General features: G+C 48.0%; 1 protein-coding gene across 2 annotated transcripts in view; it reads right to left on the minus strand.

Annotated features, from left to right (window-relative positions):
* LOC119398974 (proline-rich protein 36) overlaps positions 1-26,757 on the minus strand; it is a 48,380-nt gene extending 21,623 nt beyond the window's left edge. For both annotated transcript variants that reach the window (XM_049416739.1, XM_037665792.2), the window contains exon 1: positions 26,630-26,757. In XM_049416739.1, coding sequence (XP_049272696.1) covers positions 26,630-26,632 — 3 coding nt within the window. In that variant the 5' untranslated portion in view covers positions 26,633-26,757. The remainder of the gene's footprint in view (positions 1-26,629) is intronic.
* Positions 26,758-27,227: the final 470 nt, after the last annotated feature.

Here is a 27,227-nt window from a genome sequence, read left to right on the forward strand (position 1 = left end):
ATGCCTTAACAGTTATCTTCCACGTAGACCCCCACGCGTGCCGGATTGACAGGTTCGCCTATTGCATGGGCATGCGCAGATAAGTTTTCGTGCCTTCTTTCTTTTCCGCCGTTGTGCGTCTCTTCAGTTGTTAGTCGGCGTTTGTGGCGTCCTGACTTCTTCCTTGTGTCCATGTTTGCACGCCCTTTCTCTTTAGAATGAATACTTACCAACAGCTCAGCTCTCTGTTATTCTAAGTGTATATCTTATCATGCCGGATGGTATTATTTTAAAATTAAACGTTACGCTAAAGCATCTGCGAGATATTGTACAAAATTATTCATTGAATTGAATTGATCGAGGATAAGCACGTTACGCAAGCAAAGAATTGAATAATTACGAAAATTTCAGTAATACACCACTCTTAAAAGAGCAAACATTCAGTAAATGGATGAATTCACAAGCTTTGAGCATATTTTACTATATTCGTGGCGTCTCTTTACAGCGAGTAAAGATAGTAAATGCTGGCGTTACTAACCAAAAAGATTTTCTTAGTGCTGTCAACTAGGTAACCACTAAGCCACATCTACGTTTCATGATGGTTCGTAGATAGCTGTAGCTGTTTGATAACGATGTCCAGAAGTTTGTAGTTAGAATTAATTTTTTTTCAGCCCTAGACTGACAACAGCGGCGGATGTCCGAATATCCACAAATATCGCCGAGAAAAAGTTGTTAAAAAGCTGTTCGGTAACCATTTTAATTAGCGGGTGCGTTATATAAGTATGCACACCTTAATTGAATAATTTAAGCCACATGCTACAGAAGCACGAAGTTATAAATGTAGCGCCTATCACAACTTTCGGGAAGTACGTCTTTAACATGCATAATATTGCGTGGTCCACATGTTAACCTTCGCACTTAAATTAACTAAAATAGTATTTACTGTTCATAATTGCTAAGTGCGCGCAATAAAGATAAATTGCTGGTGTTGGTGTTTTAACGAAGAAATCATAACACCTGTGGATACCAATGTATACGCCCCCCCCCCCCCGCCTCCTCTCTCCTTGCTGGGCGAGTTCGAAAGACAATAAGCTTTGCAATGGACGCAAAAATGAAAGTGGAAGCGATGGCGTGCTTCCCACAACGGCCTGCATTTGGTAAAGGTGCGCAGCAAACAGTTCTTGGAATGCAATATCAGGGGTGCTCGGTCGCAATTATCGTTAGAAACCAGTGTGTCCAGAACCCCGCGCATTAAACAACGACGGGAGTGGTCCGAGAAGTAAAGATATTGGGCTGAATTTGCGCCCCCTTAGATGAGATGATTACGGGGGCGCCCCCCTCCCCCTTGTGCGCAAGCCGACGGTCATGGGTACTCACCGGTGCAACGTGTGCTACCCCAAAGCAGAGCCATAAATAACCTTGCAGTTGTTGATGGAGTAAATGCCGCGTAGGAGCTTTGACCAAGTGTGCGAATTAGAATCAATACTATTCACTCGGAAAATAAAGTTCATTTCAAAAATAAAGTTCATTTCTTCATCATCACTCGGACCCAGCAGCTAGTGAATTTCGTTACATGCATTTTACTGCGTTCACTTACCAGGAGGTTACTGCTTTTTGTGACAAGTAGCTGGCTATTATTTAGTTAGTAAATATGCCGAGCTTTTTTTAAAAGGTGTTCTTTTGAAAAAAATCGGGGTTTTCGGTGCCAAACGCGATATATCAATAACTTGTAAGACTGATTACTTTGGCGCCAATGTCGCAATTTACATATAAACAGAGAAGGCTTTTCAGCAGTTTTCAGATGGCCCCTGTCAAACTTATGGTGAAGACGAACTGGCATTCCTCTTATTTTTCGTGCAATCCGTTTTTTCTTGCAGTGAAGCTCAAAAGTTGCTGGAGCGCTTACCTGTGCACTTTCCTGCATACCTTTGGATCGCATATGTTGAAACTCGTGTCATCGTCAAAATTCGTTTCAAGGGAATATTATCTTCCAAGTCACGGGCTTACAGTCAGTGAATCGCGGCATTTGACTTAAAGTAACTATTTTAAATATTAATTAGCAATACTTCGCTAGTTAGTAAAATATTCATTTACGTTTATATTGCGAATAATGTCCGCTTCTTTGTGTAATCTGGATAAGGAAGTAGAATTTTGTTAGAGGCAACGGGTTATTCTAAAAAATTCTGTTAAAAATATTCTATATACGTCTACTGAGGAATTCTGCCGTTGGTTTCTGCTCGAATCAGCTGGGTCGTCCTGGTTATGCAGTGGTGCACAATGACCCGTTACATAACCATTGATATCCGCACTGCTACCTGTTACAGAATAGAAGCAGAGCCGGGAGTCGTACACAGTACAATACCCCTGTTCATATACTCTGTACCTGGAACGTTCGTACCGTAATTCTTATTACATTAACCCACGAGAGTCCCACTTTCGCAATTTTACTCTTCTGCAAGATGGACTTTCGTTCGCTCCCTGTATCACCGACGCACCGGCGGCTTCAGCGGTTGTCGGGATGCGCCGCCGTACAGAACCGATCGCCGCTCGATTTCGTGCTCAGGTCGGTTCCAAGAGATGGATACCCGCGCGCTACATATCGGCCAGAGCGCAGCCGCCATATTCGTAATCGCACCGGCGAATCATGTGGCGGCGCATCAATTCCCTCGCGACCTTCGCGGTCGTCCGTGCGTGCTGCCCGCGTGCTTCGTGCCTTTCTTCCTTGCCCCTCTCTCACAAGTACGCGCATCATGTATACACACGGCGCACCGTGCTTTGGCAAAAGGATCGCGGCCAGGCCAGGGATAATTACCGGGCCATACGCGCAGGCAGGTCTCCGCGGGCGGCGTTGGGCGCCATAGTTCGCGCCGGCCCGCGCAGCGTGTTCGCCGTCGTCTCAACCTTGAAGCTCGCGCATCGAGCGCGTTCCCAATAATCTTGGCCGAATCTCGGCCAGTCCGCCGTTGACTTTACCGGACCAGACAGCGGCGGTATCCCACGCGCCGGTGAATGGACAGGGCCGGATGCGGTCGGGTCCTTCGCGCAGCAGGTGTCGCGGGCCGTGATGCGCCCGAGAGGGCGAGGACGCGCTGTCCCCCCCGCCGGCGCTCTGTCGCGTCGCAGCGGCGTCGTCGCAAGAGCGCCCTTGCGTCTTCCTAGCAAGGAGCCAGGCTGCCTTGCCAAGGTCCGCGGACTCTCACATGCTTCCTTTCATTCTGCACCTTCCGGCCAAGAAAAATGACCGTCCTCCTCCCGCCTTCCTCGACGGCGGCGCGAGAAAGGTGTTCCGCGTTGCAGCGAGCGGCGCTGCGCACGCTGAGCCGGTCGCCGAGGCTTTATGACACTATCATGACTTCCTCCCGGCCGTTTTCGAGTTTGCAATCCCTTGATTTATAACTTCTTATAACGGTGCGCATATATCGCCGTTTACCCCCTCCTGAAAAGCTGCGCGCATTGAATTGGCAGTAAACAGACGCGTTGTATACCTGGCGTCGTAACGGCGCGCCTGAACGTCTTGGCCGGAACGCGCGGATTGGATATTTAAATAGTTTTCCCATGCGTGTACCGTGAACTTCCCATGACGTTTGGCCAATGCATCGCGATATATTTCTCTTTCAATTATCTGTATATTCAGTTTTATGCGATTAAACGAGGACGAGGATGTACCGGTGCAGCCACGATCTTGGCAAGTTCAAACGGCACAACTTATTCAATATGAAATCTGCACGATCGGGAGCCGGAAGGTGTGGCTTCAATGTCGCGCGGCAGCAGGCGAGTGAATTAATTTAAAGGTAGTAAAATAAGTACATCGTTGTGAAACGCCAACCCGACGACAGAACAAGTTCTGGTCGAATTGTATTAATTTGTAACACTCAACTTCAACGGTGCCGTTCAGCGTCAGAAGTGGCAGAGAGGCATCAATTCTTAAAAAAAGAAAAAAAAAGAAAAAAACGCCAGGCCTGCGCGGAAAGCGCAGCATAGTCACAGCGAAAGGTGGAAGAGCGGCATTTCTAGAGCACTTTATAAACTCTCTTGTGGCTACTAATACAAGTATACTAGCAACGTACCCACTACGCCCCAAATCATAATTTTTGTGAAGTTGGGAAGCACCCACCACGACTTTATTCGTCATTCTGCGGAGAGGCGAGGTACCATCTGTAAGGCATTATGTGCACTTTGTTGATGCGGCGGTTCCCATAAGAATGAAAGAGAAGCTGGTGGTTATCAAATGCATCACTTATAAAGGAGAGAAAGATGTGGGGTTAGTTTTACGTAGCTTGCCAACTATTCATGTAAACATCACGGAGGCCCAGTGGACGTATCAGTAACGATTATACTTAATAATGGGCTCAGACACGCGAACTAAGTGATCTAGTGTATCTCCTATGCTAGATCTGTGCTGTCCGTTCTTGCTCTAGAGGATAAATAAGGGCATGCAATCCAAGCTTTAAAGGCGAGATCAACATATGTGGTTCGCTGTTTAGCTACCATGAGGCAATCTTTTTTTTTTTTCATGATAACTAGCTCGCGTTTTCTTTTTAGGACGGAATAAAGTTAGATTAGCTGTTTTAAGAGAAAAGTAGAAGAAACTCATGCAGAAAAAAAAAAAACAAGAAAGTGAAAGTTGCTCAAACGAATGCCGACTATCCGCATAATAACGCCGGAGTATAAATAATGTTGTCGCTTCAGAAGTAGGGGAGATCGAACGATTTAAGCTCATCATTTCTTATTATAATTTCCGAATAGCTTCGCAAGCTTGCTGCAGGTCAGGAGGCCACCACTTCTCGCGGGCAATTCGCCCATGCATTCATGCGCTTTTCTTTCTCTCTCTCTTCCTCGATGCCACGGTGTTTCGACAAGTGTGTCAATACTCCAGCGTTTTAAGGAGCGGTCGCGTCCGGCGTCTGAGGAGCGTGACTCATTTCGTTCTGCGGGCTCCCGCTGATGTCGTGTCTCCGTCCATTGGGACCGCCAGCACGGCGTGGCGCAAGCGGCGGCTCCGGGCGCCGCGTATCGTTTTCTCCCGCGCGTGTAATAACGTGCTGTGACCTTTGGCCTTCCGGATGAGCACACGAAGGCAGCGGCGTTTCTTCTCTTTGCTTTAAGGCTTCGCTGTCAAGCCGTGGCAGGCCAGGAAACTGGTTTACCCATTTACCCACTTACGTCCAGGGACCTGCCCCGCGGACTCACGCCCACCCCTTCGTCCCCTCCGCTTTCCCTGGCTCGTTCGCGCCAGCGATGACTCCTCAAAAAACTGTATCCCCCCCCCTCTCCTCCCCTTCTAAACTGTTTAGCTTCACATGTTCCTACTTTTCCTCCGCCTCCTGCTCTGGCTTTGCCAAAATTGACCTGAAACTTGCTCGCATACGCACGGCTGCCTCAGAGAGCAAACCGTCGCTTTGCGGTGTTCTTTTTCTCGCGGACGCCGTTCACTGTCGCACTTTCCGTTGTAATGCCGGACCAAAATAGAAGGCTTTTTCACTGCCCCGTCCTCTCTTCTTCTGTGCACATACACTCCGGCCTTATTCTCACATCGAGCCGTGTCAACACGAGAGAGTGACGCTCGCCTTCTTTTTTCCCCCTTTTCATTCACGTCGTTCTTGTCGAGCGGGTGTTCTCATTCCAGCGTCCTTAGCTGCGACGCTTTATTATTAGCGAAGCACGTGCGTATTCCCTCGCCATTAAGTGGAAATCACCATCTAGCTTTTCCTCGCTCTCTCTGCTCTTATCCACCGTATACTGCACGTACGTGCGAAATTCATTCCACGGCTGTGTACAGTGCGGCTGTTTATAAGCGCGCAACTCTTCTAGTTAACTTGTTCTAACCGCCAGAATAGCTGGAAGCTTCTTGTCCGAAAAACGAGATATCTTAATGCTTTTAAGTGTTGCTAGCTATACAGCACCTTACAGCTGGCGGCGCTCCTGAGAAGCGCAAGGACAAGGTCACAGTGGCAAAAACAGAAAAAAAAAAAACGGGGCGTAGCTTGCATTATAGTGGCGCGAGGCTGAAGACACAGCGGATCTGATATGCACCTATCTGGTCCTGGCCTTTCGAGGTTTTGCTAAGTTTTTGCTAAGTTTTGCGAGGTTATGCTAGGTTTTGCTCATTTTTGCGAGGTTATGATAAGTTTTGCTAAGTATTGCAAGGTTATGCTAAGTGTTGTTAGAAGTTGCTAAGTTTTGCTAGGCGTTGCTAAGTTTTGCTAAGTGCTGCGAGGCTATGCTAAGTTTTACTTAGTTTTGCTAGGCATTGCTAAGTTTTTGCTAAGATTTGCCAAGTGTTGTAAGGCGATGCCCAGACTCGCCAAGTCCCACTCTATCTCTCTAAGCCAGCCTTCAGCCTCGGCAGGTGCACCCGCATCAGAGACGAGTGCAGCGTTGCCGGTTGGTGGCCAGTATAGTGCTCAGCTTTGGGTTAGAACCAGCTAGGTGCCGATCAGCTCCGCTGTGTCTGTAGCCTTGCACCAATAGTGCAAGCGACGCCCAGCTTTTTTGAGCCAAGTAGCCGGCATTGCCACGCAAGGGCTAGATAGTGAAGCGAGCGCGAAGCTATCTATGCACAGATGCGCCAGGGGTTGCTAGGCAACGCGAGGTGACGTCATCGCTCCGCGAGATTTATGTCCACGACGGACGGACTCGGCTTAGACAAATACGCAGTTAAAAAGAAAGGATGAAACAAGAAAACAATCGGTTGCGTACTGTAGTGATGAGATTTACCCGCTCGTTGATGAAACCTGCAAGCTTCAATATATGTGACTAAAACTGTTGTCGCGAATTGGCGTGATAAGAAAATTCCAGGCGCATGTTCAGAAAACTTCTTGCTCATCTCCTGCACACCTGTCCGCGCGATGACTAGCGCTTTTTTACTTCGCACCATGGGATTAGATCATGTAGATTCAATATCACGCTCGGCGGCAAAGGTACGTGGGCCGTGGAGACCTTGGTCGCAGGCCTAGAAAACAATACAAGCTCTATTTCAGTTCCTGAATTCAATGTAACGAGCTGAGAGGTCAACGGCGGTGTCTTTGTGCCCCGTCAAACTATAGGCGACACCTTCGATGGTTTCGCTCCTTACATGCTTTGTTTCAATCCCCATCCTCCTTACGCCTTTGTAAGGCAGCAAGTTGGAGGTTCATATGGTGTGCTTCCCTGATTTTCCATCCCTTTTGTCGCTGTCCCCTGTTACACTGGCCTCACTCCATTCAAAAGAAGCTCAATCTGTGGCGTGCGAGTCGGTTATGTTTTCACGAACACCTCTTTATTAGAAGGGTCAATATACCTGACTGCAGTGCTTGTTATAAACTAAAAATAAAAATAATAAAAAAGGCGTTTCACTGTATTTTCTTCCATCACCCGAGACGAACGTTCCCTTCGAGGCGCTTTTAGTCACTTCTATGACTGAACTCTCAGGGAGAAGTATGACATACACATCGAAACATTCCGTAGCATGTCCGGCCATATCAACCGCAGTTGACATCTCCAGCTTCCTATACTCTTGCCATTAAGGAACTCTAGCGCTTAAATGTTTGTTATGTAACTGTACGAAGGATTGTAGTACACAATGATGTTAAATGACGCCGGCGACTGTGATCATATGTATTTCTATTACCGTTTTACCTTTCTTTCTATCTCCTGTCCAACATTGTAAATCGGATCTTCTCTTCTGGTTTATCCTTTCGTATGTCTAATTTTCTTTCAGCATTTGGGTAATGTCAACATCTCTAATCCGATACTTTCGACTCTCAGACCTCTTTCCATCCCTCTCGTGCCTCTTTCCTTGCCCCCTTTCTGCTATCTCCTGGGACAAAATGACCAATAGAGGTATATACTCTTTATATACTCCTTATATACGTTCCTTATATACCATGCGTAATTGGCAGGTCCTTTCAATTATTACTTTGCATTTCCTCTCACTCTCATATATCACGACACTTCTTTATATGCTACTCCGTTTGATGCTGTTGTGCTTTGACCCTCGTTCTTTATCTAATCTTTTCTTATTCATTTTCTTCCTCTATCAGAATAACAAGTGACCTGCGCGGGATGCAAGTTACATGGCTTACAAACGAGACAGTGTTGTCTATCGAAGGGAGCTTTTGCAAAACTTGCGTCATCCTTAAATGCACTGTCGGCTCGTCTGGAGGCCATGGGCACGCACAACCGCATCCGCCTCGGGGGCATAGTGGTCACGGTGCTTGCCTATACTGACCCGAAGGTCGCAGGTTTGATCCCAGCCGCGGCGGTCTCATTTCGACGGAGGCGAAATGCAAGAGGCCCGTATACTGTGCGTTGCTAGTGCACGTTAAAGAATACCAGACGATCGAAATTTTTGGAGCCCTCCCCTACTACGCGCCTCATAATCATATCGTGGTTTTGGCACTTAAAGCCGAGGATATTGTTACTATTATTACACATAACCGCCGTCGAACCTCGAGTTTAGTGTTAGTTTTCTTCCTCTTCTTTTTCCTAGCTCTGGTTGAATATATTTTAAATTAAACACAACGGCTGGGAAGTTGGAAGAGACACGCTGGAAGTTCCTACACAATACGCCGTCTAATACCGCATGCATCTAGTACTCCAAGATGTAACGTGTGCGCCTATATCGTATATCGCGTTCGCTTCAACATTTTGCATGCAATCACTTCTGAGCCGATTTATGGGGTGTCTTCGTGTACGAACGAGTTTGCGAACCACCGTTTCGTCGATTAGCGACGATCGACACTGCGATACTTTTCGGTATTTGAGCACGATGTACCGTGCCGAAGAGGCACCTTAATATGGCCGTATAGTATATATATATATATATATATATATATTGTGTGTAGGCGATCTCGGACGTACAGGCGCCCTCGCTACTAACCTCACAAGGCCCTGCGTGCCCTTATTTTCATCGTGTATATAGTCAAAGCGCCATACCAAAGTGGACGTCCTTCGCGCTAAGCGTTTTCCGATCCGTTGGCCTGACCAGAGAACCAAGGCGGAGGAGGAGAAGAGAGAGAGTGCGGGAATATGCCACATTCTATTTTTCTTTTGCGTGCATCTCGTTACACAAACTTGGAGTCGACGCTTACTCGCTCGGCCAGTTATATACGCGCGCTTTTGCTGTGGCTGCGCGTGTGCTCGGTGTCTCTTCTAATATTGGCCTCCCGTTACCAGGATGTTGTGCTCTATAATAAGAAGCCAGCGGCTGCAGCCGCGCTTTGCTGCGAATTTGTAAACACATCTTGCTTTTCCCAATGCAACCACGTGCCGCTATCGATATAGCGTCTGTGTATACTTTAGTATACATGTGTGGGTCGTATATAGGACACAAAGAGAGCGTCTTGTATAAAGAGACCTCTCGTTTATGAGCTGGGAAAAGGAATCCGAACGCGTTCCATTAGCGCGTTACTTTATCCGCTAAATGCATGTGATACTGGTCTAATGGCGCCCGAGGCTTCGTGGTCGATCCGATACCACCGTTCTGCCTTCCTTGGAAGTAGATGTACCGTGTTAATGGGGAGCGTAGGGACCATTTTCTTGTCTGTTTGTTCTGTACATAGCACATGGATGTCATGAACGTGTCGCGAATTTTTTGTTTGTTTAAAAGCGAAACGCGCTCGAATTTCCAGGTCTTAAATTGGAAACTCGCTTGGACATCGCGCAGTGCTGACGGTGTGTTTATGGTCGTTCTTTTTTTTCTTCGTTAATTCAGTCCTGTGAAGCTCCGACCCGTCGTGGTATCTGAGTGACCATGTCGTTGCGCTGCTAAGCCCGAGGTTATCGGCGGCCGCATTTCGCTGGAGATGAAATGCAATAAAGCGCGCGTGTACTCACGTTCAGGTACACGTTACAGAACCTCCCGTAATGTCAAAATTAATGCGGAATACTCACATTACACCGTGTCTTATAAGCAGATAATGGTTTTGGCCCACAAAACACCAGAACTGAATATAAATTTTGAATGCGAAGTGTTTATTTCTCTAGCTGAACTACTTTTCTTTTTTTTTTTTGCATGGTCATTCAAGGTTTTTGGTCACTGCATTGCACATATGATTTTTTTTGCTTTATTTTCCGCTTATTCTTCTGATTTTTCGCAGCTTTTTGTGGCAAATGTGACTGTGCAAATGGAAAGTACCGAATAAAATTGTGTTAATTAAACAAGAACTAAGTTGATAAAATAATTAACAAATTCTTTGCAGTCTCGACGTCAAGGACCCCTTTCCCCCCACCCCTCACTTGTTTATAGCTGAGAACAACAAATATTCTGTCGTCAACGTGGATCATGGGTGAGATTAATTAGGTTTTATTTTTTACTTCATTCAAATTTTAATTATATCGGTAGCTTCCGAATGCACTTAATGTTTCGCGTCAGTCTCAGTATACTGTACTTCACCTAAATGAAGTTCGTGCGCCTTTTTTTTTTTTTTTTTCATGGGAGCCTTCGATAAATACTATCAACGCTGTTGTCTCCTTTCTGCTCCTGGATTCGCAGTTTTAGTCGTACTCTTGACAGTAGATTTAGAAAGGGAGTGATTTACTTGGCTTATATGGTTGAACGTAGCAGGAACTTAGGTCCTGTTACCCTCAGTTGAGCGGGAACGCCGTTGCTTCTGTACGAACACTAGTTGTGACAGTTCGCAGCTTGAAACCTTCTCGGTATGCGCGGTGAACGCTGCTATGCATGCGTGCATATTAGTTGTCCTCTTTTTCCTTCTTGCTTTCTCTGTTCTGTTCCTCCCCCCGTGCAGGGTAGCAAACCGGGTGCAACCTGGTTAACCTCCCTGCCTTTCCTTTGCCTTTCTCTCTCTCTCTCTCTCTCCTCCGCAGCAGTGAAGTGCACTTCACTGCTGCGGAAGAGGTCGTACAGAGGCTGAGGTTAGGTGATGCAGTCAGTGAGAACTGGTGATGAGGAGCGGGGGGAGGGGGCTAAATATCGCTCCCAATCTCCACAAGCTTTTTCACGCTACTGCTCGCCTAGATGCACAAATTATTTCATTTTGCATTATGATGATTAGAAATTCACGAAATAACCTCTATGACACGGCGCGGGTTGCCCCTTTCCTCACAGCTCGAGCGAGAGAGGAAAGGATCAATGAAAGAAGGTTAACCAGTGCTGAGCTCTGTTGCGTATACCGTGCAATGGGAAGCTGCGGGGGAGGGGAGGAATAGGTTAATATAATGAACGAAATATCAATGAGACAACGTGTTATTCACTCGCTCATCACGATATCTAGTACAAACAGGTTTCCCTGAATGGAAGCTTCCCAGTCGGCTAAAATTCCTATTTCGGCACTCGAACCCGGGACGAACGCCTTTCCGGATGTGTCGCTATCTGCCCTTTCAGCAGACCAGTAGTCTAGCAGATCGCAGTGCGAGGGCGGATTAATTTACAACTCGGACGCACAGAATATGACCAATCAATTAACTAAATTGGTTGTATATCATATTCAACCCGCAAGTTGGAGCAACGTTCGCGAAAGGGCAAAATTACGGGCTTTCGCAGAACTTGCCAAGAAGAGAAATTTAGCAGACGTTCCATATCCTCTTTACTTTTCAAGGTTTTAGAAGTCGTCCAGAGAGTTTCTTCTATGCCCATCCCAGCGAGCATACTAACAGACCTGTTGCACGCCGACGCAGTGGGTTTGTAAGCACGAGCTCTTTGTACGAGCACGAAGGAGACCAAGTGAAGTGCCGTTGTCCAGAGCAGTTGCCGGTATAATGAAAATCCACTGCGCCGTGTTTCAGATCAGACGGCACAATTATTTTCAGGAGTTGCCGCAGTGCTTCTGTGGTCGTCTGAAGCTGCGTTATGCGAGCCACATTTGCGAAAAATGTTTTCTATCTAGCTGGTTCAGAGCGTTGCGGAGGGCAGGCGCATTAAAAAGAAAATAAATAAATTTAAAGTTCGGGCTGCACGTAGCGTAAAATGTGCTCTGCACTTTGCTCACCACCGCAAGCATTAGATTTGACGCTCATTCTGATGAATGGTGAATATACATTCGTAAATGTGAAAGCCATGCGTAAGCGTGCGAACTTCATCTGGAGCTATCTGTATGCCATATAAGACAGCGGGACAGGGTTCTTCTGGAATTTGTACCCGGTGTTTCCTTGTGGCGTATATCTTTCAACCATTTTAGATTGGAGTCAGCATTAAAGTCTATATGCCTTTCGATGACTTAGCATCATATATATCCTTAACTATAGTTAGTGTGGTCGGAAAAGGTTGTTTCCCTTTTCGAAATATATGCTCAAAATGTTCCCCGTCGCAGGTAACATGGTCGTCTTATTTTCAACCATCTTTGCCATTCGTCATTAGCTCGAGCGTCGCTTAACGTACGCGTTATCTGCAGGATCAAGGACTCGGAACGTTCGATGATAAGAAAGAAAAAACTTACAAATCAAATAGATCCTTACATAAAATTAGAGCTACAGAACAGGCTAGTGGGAGAAACCGACACAGCGCCTTTTTAAACGGTTTTTTTTTTCTTTTGGGCGAGTTGCTTTTAAACATAAATCCGTACATACTGACCTTAACACCATCCATAGCATCTTGAAATGGGTCGTTACCGATTGCGATCCAACTGAGCATCTTTGCGCAGAATTTACCCGCTTCAATGCTGGCTGTTATCGGCGATAAGACAAACAATAAGAAAACACCGTTAAGCAGCGAAAGTTAGACCCGAGGCATTGAATTGCGAAAATGGTCGCACAATCAGTGCGGGCGCTTCCGCGTACGCACCAACACTCGTAAGAAGCCGGAGCGCGGGTTTCAAGTTCAAGGATTTCGCGGCAATAAAAACCTCCGCTGCTTGTGTATTTGTTCCCCGGGGATGAGCGTATATACTGTGCCCCCAGCGTCGTCGTTGGCGCGTCCTCCTTTTCCTTCGTTTTGTCTTACTCTTTCGTTTTCCTTTCGTGCCTGCGAACAAATGTACGACGCGTGCTTTGCGGCCGCAGAAACGACAAAAAACACGATGGCGCGCGTGGCCGGCCTATTTTCGGGCGTCTCGTGAGAAGCCGCCCATTTCATCACGCTCGCCTTCACACCGAAGAATGGGGCGAAAGAGAGCGAACAGAAAGAAAGCGAGCGCGACGAAGAAGCTGCTCCCGCGACGACGGAAGCTTCCTATTTCCGCACACTCGGCTTACACCGTGCGGTGGCCGGGCCAAGAAAGAGCTTCCTTCCGGGGGAAAAAAGCGCAGTTTTCGCCGGGAGAAGTCGCCGGCGCTTCTCGCTGAGAGATGATGCCGCTGAGAAGCAGGGAGGACGCCGGGAAAACGAGTCTTCCGGCTGCGGCGGAGGCGCGGACCAGTCAGCTCTAGCGCTGCGGGGTCACCGTGTCACGCGGGCCAAGCATTGTGCTGCCGCATGCTCGTCGGCACGCCACCGCCGTTCGAGATACCGCGGCGGCCAGGCTTTGACTGCCGGATTCCGGAGGCGCGCGCGCTTCGTCGAAGACGACGTGCGCTTAGCGGGCCTGGCTAGCGCGAGGCGGTTTGTTGGACGACGTCCTCGGACGCCGTCGCGAGGGTCTTTTTTTCCCCCGTGAAAAGGAGCCGTCCCGAAGGCGGTACGCTATGGCAACACCGCAATGTTCCGAATGACTGCGACGGCCACGTCTACTCCTCCTCCTCCTTTTCCTCCTTGTGGATCACTATACTGTTCGCGGTTCGTTTGCAACGACATCGCAGCAAGGGGCATCACGTGTCACTGGGGCGCACGCAGCCGCTACGCGTTCCTTCGGGCTGCGGTGACCTACACAAGGCGGTTGCTCGCAGAGCTTCGCCGCTGCGAGTGTGCGAACTAATTGGCCTCTAGCGCGCCGACCCAAACGAAATGATATCTCCGGCAGGCGCGCTGTCCGTCACGAGTACAATGCACGCTGCCTTCTCGGTGTTCTCTTCCTAGAGACTAGTTTTGTTGGTATGGCATTTCATGTCAACACATTGTTCTCCTTAGGTTTTGGGAGGCCCAACTGGCATATAGTGTGTAGACGAATTTCCGATAGCTTCAGCGGCCAATAAATGTCACTGTACGTGTCTACGGTTTGTACTGGACGCAGTTAGAAGTATCAACCTTCGTAATGCGACTTATCACGTAAATGTGCCGAGATGTACGCCTTACGACGTACTTGAACTGTAGGATTAGGATACCGTACTCGTTGCCATACACGAATACCTCCTTGTAGAGCTCATTGGAAGCTGATGCCGCTTTTGCACATTGAAAACCGTAATTTGAAGACGTTATTTTTTTCTCGTTCAACTTCCCAATGCGATGAGCGTGCCAAGACATTAAAGCCAGTTCGCTCCTCATTGTACTACGTTAGCCGCACACTTAAATATGTGTGAATACACTCGATTAATGACTGTAAGCGGGAACAGCCGCTTACAATTAAGCCGGAATTTCCGGAGCCCTCCACTACGGCGTCTCTCATAATCATAGGGTGGTTTTGGGGCCTTAAACTCCAACAATTGTTATTTCTCGCTCTTATTTGTTTCAGAGCCTCTAGCAGGCTGAAGTATGACGGCAGAGTAGATTTAACATCGCACAAAAAAGGAAAATGTCGCTTCACAACACCACATGCAAGTACGCCGGCAGCGGTACAGTCAAAACAGCGGTTCAGTGTGATTTGAAGCGCTGTGCGGAACAAACAACCATCAGACTCGCTTCTGAACGTGCATTGAGAACTCAGATGAAATTTGCGCAGCCTTGTAGAAAAAAAAGAAAGAAGAGAAAATACAACCACAAGCTACGTTGGGCCTTATAACGGCTGCTCGTATATTACCTATCGTCCAGCAGTCGACTTGACCCGGCTACGTCGGCTTTAAGCACCTCACAGATGAGCGGTCACGCACAAACGCTGCACGAATGTATCAAAACTGCGCTTTCTGAACGCTGTGCGATTCAACAGTCGAGAAGAGTTCCATTATAAGGCCATATAAGTGATGAGCGCAACTTGCCACATGCCTCAGTCTTGCTGAAAAAGCAGCGGGATACGTGACCTATACCTGGCTGTATCGGGAGGCGTTTCGTTCGACGAAGCGCTAGAGCTTCCAAGTCGTACGTAAGCCTGCTTCTGCTATCTTGTCGACGCTGTTGCTGCTCTTTTGGCGCACCACATGGTTTTTGATACATCAAATTAGGGTGTAAGCAGACTCTAAAGGTATACGTGCTGGTCTCATTTCGGAATACGGCGATCGGAACGAATGAAAAGGAAATCGCATTAAAGCGTGTCAGTGAAAGTGCGAACTCGAAGTTCGACACGATCGAAGCGAGAAATTACACAGCGCCAGCATGCTTCTCATTAGTGCGTGCGGCAGTGGAAAGAAGAAATTATTCTCTCTTTGGTACTCCGTTTCATACATCAGGTGCAACGCTGTGGAAGCTATGCAAGAAGTTCGGTCAGCAAAATGTGTACGTCCGCGCGTCTCGTGCATGGCCTTCCCGATTAGATCTGGCTGCGCGCTGTCGGAGCTAACGCAGAGGCCACGATACGAAAGGAAAGAGAGAGAGACGCTAAGCGATCCAGAAAAACCTATTGACAACCGTATAAATAACGGGGTTTGTTTATTTCTAAGGCGCAAAGCATCTCCATTTATTACTCAGCCTAAAAACGATAATAAATCCCATTAAGGGTGGTAAATTCAATGACCAATTTCTTGGTTCGAACGCATCTACTGCAAGAAGACTCGTTAGCTTCCATAGCGTTGAACCTGATGTATGAAACGGAGTATAGTTTTATCCATTTACATATATATTTCGCAACCCTTATGAATAAAAAAAAAATAGATAGTAACATGCTGTTTGGCGACACCGAGCGATTTCCTTTTAAGTCAACCACAAACGAGACGACAAGCTCAGCAGGTCTGAAATCACTCTTAACCGTTGCGCTAAAGCTTTTGGCACGTGACAGCGATCAGTGCAACATACACCGACTTGTGCTGCGATCCAGATTGACGCTGCAGTTGTTATTGTGCTTGGATGCTCTGTCGTAATCGATAGCGCACGGAAGCGACACAGCCGCGACAGCAATATACATAATAAATTACAGCGGCCTTCCTAGCCACAACGGCCGTCGTAAGCCTCCGAATCACGTGCCAGACAAGTCAAGATTAATTTTCAACGCATGGACATCGTTTCTTCTTGCTATGTCACGGTGAAAGTAACGCTGCTTAAGTATTAACGGATAAATGAAAGTCAACTCAATGCCTGTCAAGCCGTAACGGGCACTTATGTCACAGAGAAACGCGTCGATGCCGGGGCTTTTTCTAGGCGAAACGTGAGGCGGTAACCGCGGCGATAATCCCGCCTTTCCTGAGAGGCTTAGCGCGGCCCAGCTTCGTCGGCTCAGATGTTTTATTTAGGCGGCCGAGGCTACACCCGTGCGCCATTGTGCTATACTGAGGGTCAGAAACGCTGCATGAGTGCGTCCGCGGAAGGGCGAAGGGAGGAAGGTGACTGCGGATTACTGCAAGAGTGGAACGCAGGCTAGGGCGCGCATGTCTGCCGCCTTCGGCCTTTGGGAGCTCTTCGTCAATGTCCTTTTCGCGTAGAAGAACCGCACTATTTCCGGCCGAGGTGAGACGGAATCTCTTGACCCCATTATTTCCCCGTTGTGCAGTGCGTAACGGACGACGACAGCCTGCCTAGCGCAGGGTCTATACAACTCCTTCCCGGGTGTTGCTGTTCGTCGATTCCCGTGACTGCGCGGAAGACTACTGCAATAAGTGTCGACGATCGAGGTGCAGCTCCGAATAGGCCGTAGGCTGTCGGACCGCAGAAAGGACTTCTCTCGCGTACTCCACGCTTCCGTCATGGATCGATCGCTGGATATACCGAGCGACGGGTGCGGCCTTATACCGGCGGACTTGCTTTTAGTTTCGTTCTCTCTGAACAAGTGCGTTGCGGTACAGAGGGTGTTAGGCGCTGCTCCTATTCTCCCGCCGGGCGTAAGATGACAGCGCGTCTGTGCGCGCTGTCGATGCTGTGGACAGGCGTAAGTACATAGCGATGGCGGCACAACTGTCACTTCGCGAGGCTTGTTTTCGAAGGCTGCGCGCGTTCGCGAGCTTGTTGCCTGCACATATACAGGGAAAGAAAGCGGGAACATTTCAATGACAGCCTCGTTGAGGGACCTGGTTAACGCCTGGCGTACGAGGACGCGGAACTGCGCCGCTTGTCCGCAGAGGTTGCGACATTGCGGCACGAAGTATCGATATTGATCCGCCTATGTTTGACCGGCTCCCGATGCTGGCACGGGCTAACAAGTGGGAGGAGTTAATGTTGAAAGCGGCGATGAAGCTTGCGACGTGAGTGCGAGCAAAGACGCATTCTTACTCGTTTTTACATCCATGAACGATGCATTCCGAAGGCATCGGTTGCTGTACAGTTTTAAATGCGGAAACGAGAATCGGATTCACAGAAAGAACGAAGAAAGAGAGAAAGATTACGAGCTGTGTCATCGTTCATTTGTGGCTAAGCTCGTAGCACTTGACGTGTAGTCGACATGTGCATATGAGGACCATATTTAAGCTCGCTTAGAACTTCGATCCCCCCCCCCCTTCCCTGTCCGCCGCTAAAAGAAAAAAAAAATGAGAAAGATCGAGATTTGCTCCCGCGAAACAAAGTTCGTTTGGCAGTTGGTTTCGAACTCCGGCCGCGGCGGCCGCATTTTTGATGGAGGCGAAAATGGTTGAGGACCGTGTACTTAGATTTAGGTGCACGTTAAAGAACCCCAGGTGGTCGAAATTTTCGGAGCCCTCCACTACGGCGTCCCTCATAATCATATCTTGGTTTTGGGACGTCAAATCACAGCAATTATTATTATTACCTTGTTTCGAACTTTGTTTCGTATGAAACAAAGTTCGTACAGCGAGTTCGGGAGTGTGAACTCCAAAACTCGCATTGCATAACGTAATTAAGATAACAGCATCTCCAGCATTTGCTATTTTGTCATTTATATTTGGTGACTGCTGAGACACAGCTCTATTTGCAGCAAATTATATATTTCTTTTATTCGATCCTTGGGTTAGTCACTTGTGTAGCCGGATTAGACACAGCATAACGGAAATTCATCACGAAAATGAAAAGACCTCGTCGGTGCCGAGAAACATGACTTGTGTTTAGCTATTACCAAAATTTTGTGAAACACTATCATTCGTCGGAGACGCTAGTAGGTGACCTCACAGTTTTTTCTGTTAACTGCATAAACCAACGCTGCGCCTGCAACTGTAGTGTACAGCGCCTCACCACCTCGATGCATCTCGGCGAAAGCCCCGAGCCGTTTCAACCAATGGGAAATTGCAGCCTTCTGTCCTTTCCTAGTGAGGAGGTGCGTTTGACCATTGTGCACAGCTAGTAATTCTTGTTTCGTTCAGCCTTCTGCAACTGTTGGTGTTTTACGTCCGAAAACCACGACGTGATTATAAAGGACGCCGTCAAGGAGGGCTCCAGAAATTTTGACCATCTGGTTTTCTTTAACGTGCGCCTAAATCTCAGTACATGGGCCTCAAGCATTTCGCCTCCATCGAAATGCGGCCGCCGCGGCCGAGGTTCGATCCCGCGACCTTCCGGTCAACAGTAACCACTAGACCGCCGTGGCGAGTTTCGTTCAGCCTTCGTCATGCGAAGAGGTTAGATCTGGATGCGGAGCAGCAGTCATCGTGGTTTACTGAGCGTGTTCGGAGGTTTCTCTGCATTGCACAAAGTCCGTGAGGCGAAGTGTAAACTTCGTAATTTCCGGGGTTAGATAACCCAGAACCACAATATGATTATGAGGCACGCCGCAGTGAGCGACTTCAGATTGATTTTGGCCACTTGTTTTTTTTTAATACGAAGGAGTTGTTGTCGCCGTTTCTTGGTGACGACTGCCCCTTTCCACTCGGTTGTCAAAATATAAATTTTAAAAATAAATAAATTAAAAAAAAATCAAGAAATAAAAAGTTTATATATACATATGTACAGTACTGCTTTAACGTTCACATAAATCTAAGTTCACCGGTTTTTTGCATTACGCCCTCATTAAAATATGGCCACCGTGTTCGGGAATCGAACCCGTGTCCTCGAGGAACACCTTACTTGATAAACTACCAGGCGGGTAAAGTGCAAACTTACAGGTTGATCGGGATAATTAGAACGGATCCGTAACGGCGGGTAGGCTTCTCCAACCAGACATACTAAGAACGACAAGTCCTTGTCTTTCTTCGTTTGTGTCATTGTAGAAAGCTGGCGCTACCTGCTATTATAAACTTACTACTGGGACGGAAGACTTGTCTGAACGTAAAATATCTAAGCGCTGGAAGTCATTAAGCCGCGATACCTATAAAAACGGGCTTATTTGTTGGCTTATAGGCGAATACCACGCTGTCCAATTGCGCAGGGACTCACATGCGCCTCATTCCTCGTTCATAGCGCAGCTACACAGCGACAACGTGATGCATAATCCCTAGATGTGCGTATTCCACAGCTATGTGTAATCCCTGGATATCCGATATCACACATTTTGTGCGAAGTAGGTTTAACGTTGCTAAAAATAGCAAACACAAGAAAATTATGAGGGCTACAGACTTGGTACTAGGCGAGCAATGGAGAGACAAGACTCTCACTGCAGCTTAAGCAATCTTGTACGGAAGAGAAGGGAACGTTGCTACGTTAAATATAAACGTTGCTACTGTTTGTCCGCACGAAGTTGGTAAAAAAAAATATATACTGCAATGAACGTGCCGGCAAGAGTCTAAGTAGCGGAATCGTCAACACACTGCGTCCGTCAGACGGCTAACGGAGGAGCTTGGGACTTCATGTATGTGCATTGATCATTCATGTGAACAAGCTCCCCGTAGCGGGACCGAAACGTCTTTGTCTGTGTGCGTGTGTGTTTTAACAATTGGTCGGCGCTTGATTTTTCTGCCATGTTCGTACAATAAAAAAAAAGTATGGCGTGCTTCCGCGACTCGGGTGGCACGAACAACTTCGCAATTAGGAGCACGCCACACAAAGCAATAAGAACATAACAGGACAGGCGTAGTCCTACCCGTGCTTCGTTGTGCGGCGGGTGTTACTTCGAAGCTGTTCTCTTTGATAAATATCGCGACAGGTTAGCCTAACTGGATATATAAGACACGAAAAACTAGTTTTATGAGGTCGGAATGAAAAATGGACTTCCGTCCGTCAGGTTTTCGTGCGCACATCAGTTTGATAAACACACCGTAGAGCTTAATCAACCAGTTCACGTTATATGTGTCAGCGGGAAACAATCCACCTCAGTGAAGCCAGTGGCGCACAGCACCCTATTCTTCCGGTATGCACAATAGCCTGCGATAACGTACTACATGGGCAGAGGTAAAACGTTTCATATGGTGGATTTGCAGTAGCACAGCCGTTCCTTTCACCTTCACGAATAATAATAATGTGTAGGGTTTTACGCGCCAGAACCACGACACCATTATGAAGCACGCAGTAGTGGAGGGCGCCGGAAATTTCCGCCGTCTGGTGTCCTGTACCGTGCACTCCATCGAAATGCGACCGTCGTGGCAGGGATCGAACCCGCGACCTTCGGGTCATTAGCCGAGCACCGTAACCACTGTACCACCGAGGCGGACTATGTACTTCACGAACAATCGTGTATTGCTTGTCTCACTATTTTTTTTCCCTTCTCGTTGTACAATGCGGTCGAATGCAAAGAACGATCGAGTACCGAGTAACTGTTGCTTATTCAAGTTTGTCAACAAACTCTAGATTTTTTCTAGCTGAAGCGGACATACAAGCCACGTGACCTATGTCGTTTCAGGAGCTCGTCGTCTATACTCTTTGTTGTGCCGAACCTTACTGCACGCCGTATGATGGTTGCCGTCGTTTAGTAAATGCTACGGTGAACGTTTGCAACCGAAAAGCCCGGTGTGCCATATGTGTATCAATAAAGCGAGCAAAGTGTCGCTAAATAAGGATACACTGAATAGAAAAACAGAAATAATAAAAAAAATGTCAGTCACTTCGAGTAAAAAAAAAGCGCACTATAAGCACAATGAGAAGTTGGTCTAAAGTTTGCAAATACATGCACCAACATTGCAGGCTGAGTTCGTGTTTAGAGTCGCAGTGGAGCGTTCACCTCGCGACCAGTTAATTTCAGTGAAGCCGAGCGCGCTCACCAATTTTAATTTGTAATGGTGAAAGTTTTTTCCGCTCAAGCACTGACGTCATTGCTCCGCGCCTCTATACAACCCCCCCCCCAACCAACCCTCGCCCCCCCCCCCCCCCCAAAAAAAAGGGAATTTTGTATTCGCGTGAACTACGAAGCAAAATGTAGGAATGCGCAGATGCTCTAATGAGCGACAAGATAATGCGTGAGTTAAACAAAAAATATTAAATCAGGGGAACAACAGATACTGGCGCCGTACTTTGTAACGATATTTTTCATTTTCCCAGTGTCGCCGCTCTTCGCATTTGGGCCGCCATCTCCGCTATGTTCCTCCCGCTGATGCAAATGACAAGGAATAAATAAATAAATAAATTGTAGTGAAGACGAGTGCTACTCGGAAAGGCAGGGGGTACCACGCAGGCAAAAAGAAGACGACGTTTAGTTAGCTCGGCGCTTCCGCTGGTTCCGCCATTACCACGTAACTTTCCATGACTGCTCTTCTGTTTTATAAACAAGTTCTGCTCCCAAACGCCTTGTTTTAAAATAAAAAAATAAATACACATTTACATCAAAATGATGCTTACAAAATACGAACCCTCTACAAGTCAGTGAAACCGGAAGTCAAACTAGTGCACTCTTTTCGAGTTGCGGCACGAGAAACTGTCGTCGCACGTAGGCAAGATAAGTAGCTGCTACTGCTGGAGCCTCTAATCGTATGGAATATTCAGGTAGGAAACAAGACCTTCTACCCCCTCCTTTCCAAATATATATATCCTTGGTTATGAAAGAAGGCCGAGCGGCCGGCGTGGGCACTCTGTGCGCTTCTTTTAGTGCGTTGTCCCATAAAAGCAGTGTAACCGTTACGCTGACTTCGCCGTTAACCCGGGAGCAACAACGTTATGCATGTATATACCCCGACCCCTATAAGCGAGGTGCGCGGCCTTTTTACGGCGTCCACTGGAAGGAAACGTTGCCCGAGTGTATTTGACTTTGAAATGGGAGGTCACGTTGACCAATCGTGCGTTCGCGCGCGGCGCCGTGCAGAGCGCTTTGGGAAAGGGTGAGCGCGGAATTTAAAAGAAGCGTAGCCTGCGAGGCATCAGCGACCTTGTTTTGCTGCTCTGGGGTAAAATTATGCATAGCTTTCGTTTCCTGGCGCTTGTGCGCGTGCCTCGGCATGTCGCGTGGGTGAGTCGCGGATGCGTTGGAGCGGCCCCGCAATCGCGGTTCCTATATAGGCACGAAAGCGCACGCGAGTAAGGCGTTGGAGTGGCTTATGGAGCGCACTGCAGAAGCGCGCGCTGTGCCTTGCGGCGCTCGCGCGCGGTTTCGGATGGTGCGGCTAATTTTGGACAGACGGCGCACGTCGAGCTTTATATTAACGAAAGTAAAAGTAGAGTGCACGTGAGCCTTTCCGCTTCGTTAATGTCGATAGATACGCTTGTTTTTACTCGAGATGTTTGTTATCAGATCCGTACCTTAGTTTGCGCCTATTTTGGTCCGCATATTAAGATTATGTCATCGAGTAACATCGCGGTCAGTATCTGCAGTATCAGTGACTGCGATGAGGCAATGGCGACACTGCTTCCTAACATGCCCACGCTTCAGTGCTCAGAACAGTGACTCGGTATCAACACGTAATTTAAGACACTAGCATCAGAAGGCATAGTACGCGGAAAAGACTGTTGGAATGTCATCGCATTTCTACACAAAACACGGGTCCTCGAGATGGCCTATCATGCCGCTCGCCACCCCTGAAAACATCTCGATCGTGAGCGAAGTTGACAACTGATTTCCGTTTCTTTGTATTTTTAATCCTCCCCTCAAAGGGTATATAAAACCCAGCTAATTTCTTCTTAACCTTGCGAATAATAATAATATCTGGGATTTTACGTTCCAAAACCACGATATGATTATGAGAGATGCCGTAGTGGAGGGCTCCGGAAATTTTCTTTAACGTGCGCTGACATCGCACAGACACCTTCTTGACCTTGCTGTCGTTCTCGATGTTTCTACGCCTGAGGTTCTGTGTTATATCTCTATGTTATGTCAGAAAAAAAAAATTCGAATCGTTTGCAAGGCATCAGTCTTCCGTTTGCAGGTGCATAATGTGCTATCGCGCCCGAATGAAGCGCTAGCGAGAATGGTGTATCAGGTACGCCTCCTACGCCTATATTTATTAAATTAAGACGTATGTGATTGTGCCGGAGCCGGCTGCCAAGAGCATACTGGCTCCAAATCCAATACCTTGTCAATGAAACACTCCTATGTAACGCAACGGCGTCAGTGGAAGGGGACATATGCATTCTGTTTCGTTTTTCCCTGTTCGCATTCCACCGCGGCGTGATGGCATACCATATTTGAGTCGTCTCTCATCTCTACCGCACAGGTATACACACGCTTGTAGCGGAGTCATTTATTTCCTACGAAATTAACGTGCATGCAAGCTCTACGAGCCACGCGAGGGGGCATTCGCCGCGCAAGAATCGGATAATTATTACAGCTTCCCGTAGAATTCGGCATAGCTTCGCGTGTCCGTGAGTCGTTTGTTGGCTAAGGCGGCGGTCCTCTATTACCGTTGGTGCCATGATCGACGTCGACACCTTGCGTCAGTGGCAAGCATTCGCAGGCTGAGGCTGAGTCGCGCTGGCTTCCGTGGCTTTTCGCTCTGAGCTGTAATGATGTCCTCCAAGTTGTCGCCGAGGAGTCAACGGACGAAATGGGCCACGTGGTGTGCTAACCTCATTTGCGCAAATTGCCGTGTGCCGCTTGCGCGCTCATTTTCTTTTCCTTTCGTCGCCGAGGCTATATCCATGGTAGCGAACCAAACGCACTATCACAACAATTGTCGCCCGGTTATTATTACCTTTTTTTCTTTTCTTGCTTTGGGCACAATTCGCTTTTGGTTTCTGACGTTGGCATTTCTGTTGCTGCCATTGTCAATCATTAACCGACACTCTCAGTGTTCTTTACAGGCAGGTGAATTTCGGCGCTGAAGAACCGCACATGAGGGCTCACGCATTAAAGGGAAGTGCGTGTGTAGGTACGCTGTTGCTACACAAAACGGGAATAGGGATACGGCACGAAACTGGCTTTTTTTTGCAACAAAATTAGAAACAACCGAAACGACTGAGATCACTAACTGTTGAATAAATTCCAGGGAACCTGAAACATTATATTTTTGTTTGTCCAGAATACCTGGCTTGTTCAGAATTCGATCATTTGTTTATGTGTAATCGATAATGTCACTATGATACTAGTGCTAAGACCACGAAAGAGCTTAGAGTGCACCTCATTTGGCGTTTTTGAACCGCGAGCCAGAATATTTTATCAAGATGGCGTGCAAGGTCGGGTGTCGTAATCAGCTGCGCCTTTAATTGACCGTGAATTGCAGAAAACGATTCCGCAGCGTTGACAATGTAATTGCGCAAGCTGTTAGGATGCTGTCACGTGATATATACAGACCGGAGCTGTTTCAGCGCAAACAACTTGGGGATATTACACCTTGTGCGTCATCTCCACCGAGCGCAGTCACAAAGCAACGTAATAGAGTTCGCTGTTACAGATGACATAAAAATGATGTGGAGTACGGTACTGTACAGTACGTTAATAATTTCTTTGAACATGATAGGGTGTCACTTGATTTTTCGCGGCAACAACGGAGTGTTGCACAGTGCGTGGAACGTGTGCGCCGGGCTGACCTGAACGTTTGCTGTATTTTGTAATTGAATAATGGTAAACGTACCGCGTCAGCGGCGCCTTTAAAAATATTCTACAATACAATTTTTGCCAGCCATTGCTACAAGATACACGCACATATTGCCGCATGATGCCTGTGCTCGCTGTTCAAGCGTAACTGTTCTATCTATGACGTTGCAGTGGCAAGAAAAACACGCGCAGTACACCAGTGCCCGTGCGTTGTGTGTCTCTGCCTGGAGGCCTTTTAAGGGGGGCAGGTTCACAGAACGCATGGTCACCGTAATTTTACGCAGTCACGAGAAGCTTGATCTTGCTGTACTGAACGGGAACGAAAATATCAATGACGATGTAAACAATCTCTTTTCGCTGTTTTCATGCTTTAGAGACAACATAGACAGCAGCACTGTTCCGGAGGGTGCTACAAAATCAGTGGAAAAAACTGATGTTCGTGATGCAATGACAAAAACACTCAGAATGCGGGTGAGCTAAGAAGTTATCTGCTTACAGATGTTCAGCACGTGGTTCTGTAGTCTGGAGTGACTCAATGTTTGACAGCACGAGTGACACAGAATCCACTCCTGAGGTGCTTGATTTCTGCTCCACAATAGATAAGATATTTATGCGCTGCGCCCAACCTAACAAATTTATCGCAGTCTGTGCGTAGTGCTACCGGCACCGAAGACGCCTGTCGGCACCGTTGCTCTACGTACAGACGAATAGCTCCTGTAAACGCAGTGTAGCTGCTCCGCTTTCTGCGCTGCTTAGTGGCGAAGTGTGCTGACAGGAGTGCGTGCTTCTCTTCACAACATTAAGTCGCTTCGTGACTAAAATACAAAAGGCGCATCGTCCTTCACGTACATAAACTGGTTCAGGCAAAATGCTTTATACGCATGGTTCTATGGTGCACGGCGCACTGTGCTATACTTAAGCCAACTTGTGCAGTAGTCAGGGAAGAGAAAAGCGCTTAGAAATTTGCGATCAACATGAGGAATGTAAAGATTGAAGCGAACGACTTTTTAACACTGAAATATCGTAGCACTGCAAAGGGTGCTTTGTGAATGCTCCTAATCTCTCTATCTCTTTTACGAAACGAGTAATATTTTACAGAATTTCACGTGGTTTGCTTCGCCTGCATCGTAAATTCGTTCTATCGTATCTAGAAGAGAAGTTTCTTACTAAATGAAACATGGCGTAATACTCTATTGTTCACATTTTACACAGTTTTATAGCCCACAAGTGCACTTATACTTAAAGTCAATATTCGCTGGCTGTCAAGATTTAACAAATTTCTCAACATTCATTGTCGTGCTTCTCCGAAAGACGAAGTACTAAACTTCGCATGGCGCTGTAATATACGCAAAGTGCTACCGAGCAGATCGCAACAATGTCAGAATAAAACTTGAGACTCTGTGTGTCTTCCTGCGGCAATAACGAAACAGATATGCCTCCTCCCAAACACTCGCTTTCTAACACATCCACTGCGTAAACGGAGGCGGACAATCGCTCTTACCCGAGTAAAATCGCGGGTAAAAAAGAAGTTGAGCCAAACAGAGAAGTACACCTCATCCTATTATCCCATCCGGCACACCGTTCGCGTCGCCAAGAGCACAACCCGAAGCGAACGACAATGCCGGGTGGGCAGCACTTGGCCGAAACGTCCCGAATGACAGGCTCTGGCGGCGGCGACGCGCATCAGTCCGTCAGCGGTTAAAACAACGCGCACGGGGGCCGGCGGCACAGGCGGCGGGCTCGAGGTCGGGCCGACGAGCCCGAGCTCGGGCAGCGTCGGCGAAGCAGCACAAGTCCACGGCAGTCGAGCGTCGTCGGATGCTCACCATGTTTGCGCGCCGAGCGTGCTCGTCCCAAGCGCAGGTTGGGGGGGCGTCGGTCCGGACTAGTCTAGGCGCATCCCGGCTGCACAGTGACCCAGAAAATATCGCAACTTTTACCGCCGGGGCGGCTTATATACGGGGACCCATTTCTTCTCGCCCCGTGCCCCTCGTCATTGGCTCCCGAGCGCAACTCGTTGGCCCCCTCGGCAGAAGATGCTTTCTCCTCGCACGCTCTCACACGCGCTCACCGGGCCGCTTTTTTACTGCGTGCGCGCGCGCCTTTGTCTCTGCCGCCGCATTAGTCACGCGCAGGACTAGCCAGACGGTCCCGGCCCAGCAGCCAGGATCGTGGGCCCCGTTGGTGCGCCCATTACTATCTTCCGGTCGCGGGACTCGCGGCCACCTTCCTCCCGGTCGAGCCACTTTCCCCTCCGCGCTCGTCCTCGTATCTTGACGGAGTGCCGCACGCACCCCTTGACGCGCTTTTTGACGGTTCGCTCCAGTTTTACCTCCGGAGCGCGTTGCTCGATTAGGCAGCGTCGCACCGGCCGCGCCGGCTTCGGCCATGGACCTTTCGCATCGAGCCGCTCGTCTTCCGCCG

The sequence above is a fragment of the Rhipicephalus sanguineus genome, chromosome 1 (genome assembly GCF_013339695.2).
Source record: "Rhipicephalus sanguineus isolate Rsan-2018 chromosome 1, BIME_Rsan_1.4, whole genome shotgun sequence".
Taxonomy (NCBI): domain Eukaryota; kingdom Metazoa; phylum Arthropoda; class Arachnida; order Ixodida; family Ixodidae; genus Rhipicephalus; species Rhipicephalus sanguineus.